At 39.8% G+C, this 11,505-nt stretch overlaps 1 protein-coding gene across 3 annotated transcripts in view; it reads left to right on the forward strand.

Annotated features, from left to right (window-relative positions):
- 5-HT7 (5-hydroxytryptamine receptor 7) overlaps positions 1-11,505 on the forward strand; it is a 99,583-nt gene that overhangs the window by 32,372 nt on the left and 55,706 nt on the right. For 2 of the 3 annotated variants that reach the window (XM_067350309.1, XM_012359875.2), the window contains exons 2-3: positions 7,063-7,403; positions 10,449-10,744. In XM_067350309.1, the coding sequence (XP_067206410.1) occupies positions 7,266-7,403; positions 10,449-10,744 (434 nt within the window). In that variant the 5' untranslated portion in view covers positions 7,063-7,265. The remainder of the gene's footprint in view (positions 1-7,062; positions 7,404-10,448; positions 10,745-11,505) is intronic. The other variant, XM_067350310.1, reaches the window with a different exon arrangement.

Below are 11,505 nucleotides of genomic sequence, written 5' to 3' on the forward strand. Positions count from 1 at the left end.
GCGCGCAAACAAACGACTGCATCGATCAGGTCTGCGCGAATTCACTCGCTAAAAGCACTTACGAAAAGGAAGATTAATCTGCCAATGAATTTTGCGCGATTCTCATAATATTTTTCGAAAGACTATTCCCAATATCTTCTTGAGCGTAATTTTAGCGGAGCAAAAATTAACTTTAATGGTAATACGAGCGGAAGTTTAATTTTGTTCGATTGCATTGGAATTGAAGCAACTTGGTGACATTTATATCTCGTGTAGTATCCTTAATTTATGAAAACCTAAGGATAAATGATTCCAGTTGCGGGAAGGTTATTGAAACTTCAGAAATACATTTTTCTCTCTTGTCCGATGCATCCGCACGCCGTTCAATAATGATTTCCGTGATTTATTGAGAGAAATTACCTTCGGAACGAAGGGAATGCGCCTGAAACAACATTTTTCTTTATGCCTGCGAGTTCGGTGCGGCACACCACCGCATTGTTACGCAAGAACGAATTCAGCATTGCACGGAAAATATTTATCTGAATTAAGTGCACGACGGAGGTTCATTTAACGCTTCATCAGACAATGCGGAGCAAAGCGAATCGATGATGTGGAAAATCACAGCGCCCAGTTTGAAAGAAACTTTGCAAACCTACGGTAAATATCTCAATGACGAAGTAATAATGTCACAGCGAAGTGTGTGCCAATATACATTACAGATTTGTAAACAACAAACTTTCATATCATACAATTCCATATTCCATTTCAAAACAATTATTTTCACTTCAAATAGAAGCGATATAAAATATTTGAAACAAAATAGCTTTCTCTATTTTTTTTGTATTACTTCGGAAGATCCAATTGATCGATCCAGCGTAACGCGGAATTGCGCGTCAAAGTATAGAGCAGTATTACAATCAAATAAACAATGAAATGCAAGTGAATGGTACGAAAGCTCAATTTCGCGTGACTGCGATAAAAGTCTAGCGGAAAATTACACACTTTTTTATATCGATACCCCGGTTCGCGCGTCAGCATGACCGATCTAACAGAAAATTACGCGAAATAATAATACACGCGCGACCGGGTCTTTTACGCGACAAAGTTCTGTGTACAACTTTTTCCGAATCCATATACTTGGATCGAAGCTCGCGCTTCTCTCGCTCCTGGATCTCTCTCGTTGATTTTTATTATCTTTTGACAGAACCGGCGCAAAGGGTTACTTTACTCAATTTTTGCTTCATCACCCTTTCTCTTTTCCTATTTTTCACTTATCACTCTTTAGTCTCCTACTCTTTTCACTGTTCTAATCTTCATGGTAAAGGAGCACAACAATCGTCTACGTAAATGCAAGGCAAAAAGGGATCAGCCGGGAATTTGCGTTTCTTTGTCAAAGCACGATATTAACCTGTCTCGGAGTACTGCGTCCGCCTAGTCGTTAAGCCCACCCTGTCTTTTGACGACGAAGAGATTTTCCCTGTAATCTGGCTGTAATGGAGCCCTGTCCCCGACCGAAGACCCCTTCACCTCCCGCCTCACGACTCGGCGTTCGTCATTTCCATTGCACTTTTGCGCCTCTTATTTTCTCACCGAAAACCGATAAGTAGATTTGCGTCCGTCTCTTTATATACAAGGAAGAAGTCGCTAGTCGGGATCGAAAAGTGAACGCATAGTATTTTAATTACAATGTTAGTAATCTTCCCGCAACCAGACGACTCCGCAAATAACGGTAGCGGCCTTACGTAAATATCGGCAGAATGTCGGCAAACACACGAAGCGAGCGGTTCAACGTCCAAAATTGCCACAGGTTGAGTCGTGACTGACGTACGATGTTACCCGAATCGTTCGCAGGGATATCGTGAAAAACGACAAAATTCTCGGCAGCGAATTCGACAGCGAATTCGACAGCGGAGATAAAAATGCGGCGAGAGTGAGAGAGCTAAAAGCTGGACTCCAATGATTTTTAATAATTCTCCACCGGCGAACACATTTCGAGGAAAATTTCGCTCTTCAGAACGATTAAAAGATATCGAATATAGCGTAAGCTCGATTGTGCGGAATCCTACGAACGATGCGAGAGCGCAGGAGAGCGCGAGTAATTAAATTGGCCGGTAATACCGTAGCTATCCATAGTCAATCCGTCAATTCTCGCCGATGCTATCGCATTTTTCGCGCGTACGATCCGCGGAAGGTATATCGATGGCCCCGATGCGCGTCATTCCGAACGATTGATCACAATTGACGAACGACCGGTGCACCGCGATGCGATGGTGCCGAACCTTCTACGCCCGTTGCTATTCTTCCACACCATTCACGCGTATAATTCCCGAGAGCGATTGTCTCTCGCATTTACTTCACGACGATGCGCCCTGAATTCGTTCGCTTTTTCTAAAGTACGATTACGCAGAAGACTTCACACAAAGGCAATATTTCAGATCTCATAAAATGTTTCATCTAAAATTAAATGAAAATCTATTTTGCATAATGTATTTCATAAAATGTACTGTAATTGTAGATTTTACATTATTTTATTTTATTTTATTTTTTTTCACTTTTAATATTCCATACTATTATTCTATTCAATATTATCTTTTATTTCAATTATTTATCTTAATTCACATCTTAATTTATTATTACAGTAAATTTTCGATTGCTAATATATGTATATTTGATTAATCTACTATTTCGAATGTTCTTGATGTTGTGTGTGAAGTTTCTTTCGAGGAATATCGATTGTTCTCTTACGACTGCTTTAATAAAATATACTTATCAGAAGAGAGCATCTGATTCGAAGTATAAATGATATAACGCGAATACAATAAAATATGCATTTTCGAGAAAATTAAGAGTGTCGAATGTAAATATTTTTTGACGAATCGCAAATTTACTGTAATAATAAGTTAAGATGTAATGGGATAAAATATTTTGGATTTTATATACAATATGTATCAATCTGCTGCATTATTATATAACAATCAAAGTACGTTTATAAAAAATAAATGACAAAAGTATATAAACAAAACAGAGGGAAATTAATGCGCACTATTGCGACAAACAATAACGAGCGAGTGTGTGAGTTTTCATCAGTCAGCTTTTCGCTTTTACGACGTTTAATCGAGACCATGATGAAGTTAAATGAGGATTGATAGTATAAACAAACAAGATAATGTTACAAATTACATAATCAATCTATTAGTCGTGCGATCCGCAACGCGCAAATTTAACACTCGCAACAGTAACAAGTACACTGTCGCATCGTTGTCATTTGGTTTAATCATTTGCTGCAGTTTTCGTTCGAGATTCGTGTTGTTTATTCGAATCCACAATTTCAATGTTATCACGCAGAATGTCCTCTCATTATACATCGTACAAGGCGATATTCCATGTCAAAACTGAATACAATTTTCTCTGAATGAAAATTTAATTAAGCATTATATATTTGTATTTACATTTACATCTGCATTATAATCTCACAGATCGATTTATCGAAACCCAGTTTCTTCTGAAACGTGCCAATAAATGTACATTTCGTATAATAAAAATAACGATAGACATTTGATTTTCAACGCGGACGATAGAATATGATAACGTGGCGAGTCGACACGTCTGCCGCTTTCAGAACGAAACTGACGGACGATTGCAAAGGAAAGTTTGCCGACGATTACGAAAGTGCATTCAGTGGTAGTATAGCAAAGCGATGTGCGCGAGCAATTTATTCCGAAACATTGAGACAAGCGCGGAACAGTCGGGAACACCAGCGCAGAAAAACGAATAAACACGCGGGCAACGATTACTCATAGCAGCCGATGGAAACTGCGCGGGTAACGTAAAAGCACGTAAAATAAATTAATCCCGCTGTACTGCGTATCGCGTATCGAGTTGCCCCGAGTATTCAGAATTTTTCATACAAATTTCATTTATTAGACGGCCCGTGTAATTTCATGCCGCTACTGCTGAGAGAAGATTCGCGATTCGCAAAGCGACGGTTTGCGTGAAATTGAATTCACTTTAATTTCTTTCTCATTCTCTTCGTGTGTCAGGCGCGTAAGTCGCCGGGACAAGCGTTCGGATTTGTTTTCTTAGTAGACGAATTAAACCGAGACGAATAGCCGGGCTCGAGTTTGAGATATATTTTATTTGTTTCCTTATTTATTCATTTGACGTTTATTTCTTCTACCCAATGCTTTACTTATTTGATCATTTATCCCGCAAAATTTCCGCGAGTCTGTCATTGAATTATTAGTTAAAATTTTATTTTCGAAATTTCTAACTTATTAATTTCCTACTGATGCTAATTTTTTGAAAAATGCGCTTACACCTCTTTTCCGAGGCATTCTGTGTACGCAATACAAACGATTATTGTGATGCAGCTCTAACGGGATGAACGGTTATTTTCGACTATTGTTTCAGTTAATCCGGTTACGTGGTAATTTCGTTTCCGTTCCATGTGTGCCGTATCCGTGCTCCGCATACGCTCGGCGTATATACCACGAATGCGAAATCAGATAGAGGCTGAAGAATATTTTATGAGTCTTAGTGAATTCATGCGAATTGAAATTATCGTCACTGTACATTGCGTTCGATTTCAGATAAAACGAAAACGCGCGGCTTTTCCATCTCTTGAAGATTGAAATAGCCAATAGGTCGACGACTATCGGTTCGAATTTCATTTTCGCCTCTGTGAAATTATGTGACGCGATCTCTTGAGCGTTCGACCTCATTACTTCAGGTATAAGAAAGAGATTCGCGGCACTTTTCCGATAAATGAACGATGATGACTTTATGTGACTATCGGATGGGATTTATGGATATTCAGAAAACTTGCATTGGAGAATATTTCAAGAAACTTAAGGTAAAAGGATTTATAGGAACATTTAAGGAACTTTCAGATTAATGCCCGCAAATATGTAACAGCTTACTGCATGGAAAAGATATCGAAAACGTGATCGGTAAATTTAATTGAATATTTTAACCAGTCGGACAGAACTAACGTAATGCTCTGCTAATTACGAAACTTTACCATTATCCATGCGCCGTTCATCTTGAGTCTATTGTCGCTCTAAGGTCAACTAAAGTCAGCCGACTAATTAATGCCACTAACTAACTTCCGTTCTAACTATTCCCAATTATTACCGGACGGTGTTGCACGACGAAACCGCGACGTTACTTTGAGATAAGAGACGCCAAAGTTTCGTAAATTGTACAACAATCTCTTTTTGAAGCGATACGACATGCAGTTAAATCTCATGTTCCGAGATACAATCTGATTCGCGCGAATAATTTAGCGAATTACGTTCCCGCGAGTCTCCCGCCGCGTAACAACTAGAGCCCCAGCACGTGACTGCTTAACATGTCAGCGTAATAGCAGTTTCTTCTACTTCATAAAGTGCCACCTAATGCACGCCTCGCGTGCATTCCCATCGATTTAATATCTGGAAATATTTTTCACCAACACATGCAATCCGAAGCGATTAACTGGAGCAATATACGGTCCATATTTTTCTTCATCTTTTTAATTCCGATAATTATAATTGCAACTTATAATTCACTCAATTTTAATTATATTATTCCGCCGCTTCGCCGTTATCGCTCCTCTGAGCCTGTTTAAATTTGACGATTTAATGCAGCGCCGGTATAATCGGATATAACTTGTCATATTTTTCTCGAAAAATGCAAAATTTATTCCATATTTGCGAATGCCGATCGCGCACTTGGCGTAAAAATTTTATTCTCCTCTTCGAAGGCAAACACATTTTTCACACACGTTTATACGGCGCTTAAGGCTATTCCGCCCGTAAAATGCTAACAACCGAGCCGTTACCTGCGGGCTAGGATTTCTGGAGTCTGGACTCGTGTAAAACGCAGGCGACACCTCGCAGTATAATTCCACGCTGTAACCGAGCGCTAAAATTCAATAAACCAGCGGCGAAATAATTAGGTCGACGACGAAGAAGCACTAAATGCCCTGCCCGCGACTCTCTCTCTCTCTCTCTCTCTCTCTCTCTCTCTCTCTCTCTCTCTCTCTCTTGTTGCTGCTACTTCGCCAACGACAACGTATTCAAAATTTCACGCGACCTGCACAACGTCTGAGAACTTTCGTAACTCCCTCGCGCCATTAAACAGTCAATTCCAATCAATACTCGCAACAAGACACTCGCACGACATTCTCGCTCGTCATCGCTAAGTACCGTCCTAACGACGACACGCGCGTTTCTCTCTCATCCGCGCGGCAAAAGGAAGAAGCTGTAGAATTTCATTCTAAAACCGTTTTAAGTCAGCAATTTACGCCGTAGTCGCCGCCGTCGCCGCTGCTGCGAGATTACAATCCGGATTTCTACTGGGCTTCCTATTCCGTAGAGTGCGATAATGGCGTTCTGCGCGAACACGGTTGCACGCTTTTGAATTTTCCCTGTTCACACCATTACCTTCCACCGTCCTACTAAGGGTTCCTACATTCGAATCGACGATCACGGTTCACCGAACGAGCGACGAAAAGCAAGATCTGGGAAATTCACAAGGCCGGAGGCCGTCTATCGCGTCTACTACCTTCTTTCTTAGTGAGGGAAATGCGTTTGACCTTTTATAGTATTGCTTCGCTTTAGCGGGGCTGCTGCGAATCCGGAAATCCACGGAAAAGCTACGTGGAAGCCACAAATCTTCCAGAGTTTTCTCCCTTGGCTAACGGCAAAATAGAGAATTTCTAGTTACCATCGAGTGTTATTATCTCTCTATAAAATATAAAATATAATAACGAAACTAAAGGTTGCTACGGTTCTGAAGTCCGCGGAGAATTACGAGGAAGCTGCGCGAATGATTTCGGGAATCCTCTGCTAAACGCAAGAGTAATCTAGTTATCGCCAAACGTTATATCTCCTTGTGTAAATATTACATAATAAAAAGAAAAAAAAAAATACAAAAGATCCGATACTGTAACAGAGATAAATAATACTTTTCCCGCGCGAAATAATCTCCGCCGGAGCTTCCTCGGAATTATCGAGTTTGTCCACGTAGCAGCTTTGTCTATGTCGCATCGCTCGCTCCGTCTAGGCTCGTCAGTCACGGCGGTGGAACGTGATTTTGCAGAGGGTGAAAGGGCCGGTCGGGACCGCCGGATAAGGGAGAGAGCCGCTGCTGAGTCGGTCCGTGCGGAATCGAGGCGAGGATTCTCATGCACGCCGCGAACTTGCCCGGCATCCCGTGGTCGAGAGGAGAGAAGGAGCATGACGTAGTCGTCGGCGAGGGGGGCTCTTGGGATGCTCCGGACTACTTCCGGCTAGGGTCGTCGTATGGAGGGGCAGGACGTAACCACCGCGTACGGCAACCTGCTTCTGAATTTCACGACCATCAACGCCACGCGAGCCGGCACCGACGAATCCTTCTATTGGGGCTTCCCCGGCAAGGACTCGCCCTACACCACCGGTCAGGTAAGCGACCCGTGGCGTAAGCTACCGTAGCTGCGCGTAACCGCGGAACGAACTCGCTCTCATTCGCTCGAGGGGGAGGGGTGGAGTGGGGGGGGTGAAAGGGGAAGTACCCTTGACGCCTCGTAAAAGTGACTCGAGTGAGTGAGAATACTTATTACGCTGTAAAATAAAATCCTTTCTTAACGCAGAAAATAAATGGCAGTAAAGGGAAGGAAGATTAGCATGTTACAAGCTGACGTTTATTCAACTTTTGCGAGGCTCTAAAGTAGACGCGACAAACTTTCAAGTCCGGACGATCTATAATTCGCGATAGAATTCTATTTATAATTTTACGTGTCGTGTGATATAGGAAACATTTGAGCAATCTCGAAATACACATACATACAAAATGTATATATGCGAGAGAATTCTTATACTTCAAATGTCTTTCATTGCATAAAATTATAAATAGATTTCTATTTCAAATTCTGTCGCAAATTATAGATCGGCGACTTTAATAGGTTTTACTCTGATTCAATACGAACAATTTCGCGTTATATCGAGAGATGCTAAAATTATGCCCACGCTGAATGTCATTGAAAGAGAGCGGAGATTATGATCTAGAATATTATTAATAAAATTTTCTCTTTTAAAATAAAATTATTTTTTACGTGGTTGTTTTCAAAGGAATTTTCTTCAAAACAGTTCTTTCTTCTTCCTTGACATTTACCTAAGCAAATACGATATACTTTGTATAACAGTTTGCTTTAGCTAGTGTTAGTTTACAGAGGAAGCTTTTTTAGGTGTAAGTAAATATTTACGGAAAAACAGTTCTCGTCTATCGCCAAAAGGGATTCACGATTGAAAATGTTACATTGAAAATGTTAGTGTTACATCTCGCAATACGGAGCACCATAAACAAAAATATATAACGTAGTAAACACGAAGTACTCCGGATATTTTTCGCTTTAATCGCGTTACGTGTCCGGGAATAAAATTAATTGTCACCTTAACGTAAACAGGTCTCGAGACTTATTTGCTCCATTTAGTGTCCACGGTCTCTCGCGTTGCTCCGGGGCTATCGATAATTACTAAAAAATAACCGGTAAACATGTAAAACATGATATTTCAGTAAAAGAGGTCGTGTTTACTTTGATAAATGCTACCGCAAACATTATGAACTTTTGTGCAGCACATTGTGTAAATTCACTTTTTTCTTTTTATAATTCGATATATAATTGAATTAATTAACGAGAAATATTCCACGATGCATGATCGGCATGACAAAATAACATAATATTGGCCCAACATTAATTTTATAAAATGAATAAAATCATTATAATTCTTGTTAATAAAAAAAACTCAACTCACACATTTGCATATATAATATACTAATATAATATTTGCATTAATTTGCATATATGATAGCAAAATCTGTTACGTCAACTGCAGTTGTTGCACAAATCCGGAGAAATAATGCATGTCGCATGGACGTACCACAAAATTGTTGCTGTATTTTCGTCATTTCACCATTTAACAATTTCATGAATTTTCCATTATTATGAGATTACGCGAACGATTAAGCTTACTTAGGGTTTACCGATGCTATTACTTGATTTTCGCAGGCATTTATGCAATGTCTCGCATTCATGTTCTTATAGAACTAGAATCGAGTATCACAACACAAACCGCGTTTCAACCATTTCAAGGGAAATTCAATGTCGAATAATGTTTGATTCTTAATAATAAACTGATCAGGATATCGCACGTGTCGAGCACACAGTATTCTCTGTGTGTAATAAATCCTTGTGCATATATTATTTCAATATAATTTAATCACACGTGATATGCTATAAGACTATACAGCATAACATTTCCTGAATTCGGATTAACACTGACGTTGGAAAGCCTGGACTAAACTGTATATAATATAATAATATGCATATGTTCCATTGTAGTACTCAACGGCGTGCTAATGCAAATTGTTGTTGCGAATTCTGAGGGGTAATAAAGCCGTAGTTTGAAAGTTCAAACATTTTGCATGGGATATTGTTTCGATTTCTCTGTAACGAATTAATAGAATAATTCATAATGGTGGGCGAAAACGAGAATTCGCACGTTAACAAGACATCAAGCGGCCCATTTATTTTATTTGGAAATACATCTCTTTCTATTAACGCGATATATTTAACACGCGAAATTGGCCGCCGGCCAGACTGCGGAATTTATCGGTCCTATCTGCAAAATTGATTACCTCTTACTCTCGCCGCACGTTTCGAGATGAATGCGAGTCGTCTGAGTTTTATCTATTTAACAGGCAATGTATGTTGGATTCAAAAGCAAAAACTTCATGCATATTTACTACTTTAATTATCGCTTTTCATTCTTTCGCTTCTAAGCATTCATTGTATAATAGGCATCCATTTTACTGCAATTTATAATATATTTTGAAAAGAGGAAATAATAGTCTTAAGTCTTAATAATGCGACGTAATAAATATCATTTTTATACGTTATTGCTAAAACATCTACAAATTTATCCTTGTACGTAAGTACATATAATATATCAATTTCTTTTTCTATTCACAATAAAAATGAAAGACTAAAAGGATTAAATCCAATAAAAAAGTAAATGTAATACGATTATTATCATAATTGGATTGTATCGCGAATGCAGGACAGAGTTTTATAATATATAATATGTTCAGTTATTATCAATTTATGATTGGTGATCATTTATCATTTAGCCTTATAATTGAAAAATAATTCGATCACTCTATAATATATATATATATATTAATTCGATTTTACATGATAAAGAATTGTAATTCGCAATTTTAGAATATAATTTAATTTGATTTTAACATATTAAAATATTCATATGACAAGGCACTGCGCCTGCATTTATCCGGCGTAAGAAACAGCAAAATTTCAAAGATGTGAAACACGTCATCGATGTGTAAAGAGGATCTTGCGTGCGTGCGAGCGTGTGTGTGTATGTGTGTGTATATGTGTGTGTATCGCTGCACGGCTTAGCGTGTACTGTAGAAACGTTTATATGTGTTAGGCAATCGCCCTCGCCCTGGTGCTCAGCAGCATCATCATCGGCACGGTGATCGGCAACATATTGGTGTGCGTGGCGGTGTTCCTCGTCAGGAAGCTACGTAAGCCGTGCAACTACCTGCTGGTCAGCCTGGCAGTGAGCGATCTCTGCGTGGCGCTTCTGGTGATGCCGATGGCATTGCTTTACCAGATATCGGGCAACTGGTCCTTCGGTCCGATCATGTGCGACCTCTGGGTCAGCTTCGACGTGCTCAGCTGCACCGCCAGCATCCTCAATCTCTGCATGATATCCGTAGACCGGTGAGTAGCAAGTTAATCAGCGATCAAGCCTGCGCCTCTCTCCGATATCCGGACGGAATTCGGCGAGTCACGGTACAGATCGGGTTCTCACGGAAGATCGAAGTCGCGTCATAGGTTGCTTCGTTGATTAATGCTTTCCCCGGATATGTACTCCGACGTTGTGCAACGTAAGATAATGTAATGCAACACGCACGATCCACGAGCGGGCGGCAATTCGACGCGCGGCTTGCCCGCCTGCCTCGCTCGCCTGCCACGCGAGGGTTAGTTGCCGTCGACGGCTTCAGTTAATTAACTCTGATTAGCCATTCCCGCGCTGGTTATAATATTGATGGTACAAGGCGAAGCGGTTAAACGCGATCAACGCTGAGCGACGTTGACGCGGCGAAACAAGCTATGAGTTCGTTGCGCATTATTAAGAACTTGACGTATGTAAATTCGTGTATCGAGCGTTGCGTATTGTATACTTCAGAGGCTCATTCAACTATTTTCATAGTGTTGAAACATAATAATGTTTAATCTACATTTAAAATCGGTTTTCTGCTGTTTGCATTTATACGAACTTTCATTGAAAGGCTGTGCATTCGAAAATTAACTCTTTCATGATCAAATTGCACATGTCCGCTTGTGGATTAAAATGATAGAATTTCCTGCCAAATATCATTGAAGCCGAAGTCGTTATGTTTCAGAATTAAATGTATGTTAAAAAAAAAAACACGTATTTATCTAGTTTCTCCTTTTGTTTTTGATTTTTGAGGAATAAT

This window comes from Linepithema humile, chromosome 2, assembly GCF_040581485.1.
Source record: "Linepithema humile isolate Giens D197 chromosome 2, Lhum_UNIL_v1.0, whole genome shotgun sequence".
Lineage (NCBI taxonomy): Eukaryota > Metazoa > Arthropoda > Insecta > Hymenoptera > Formicidae > Linepithema > Linepithema humile.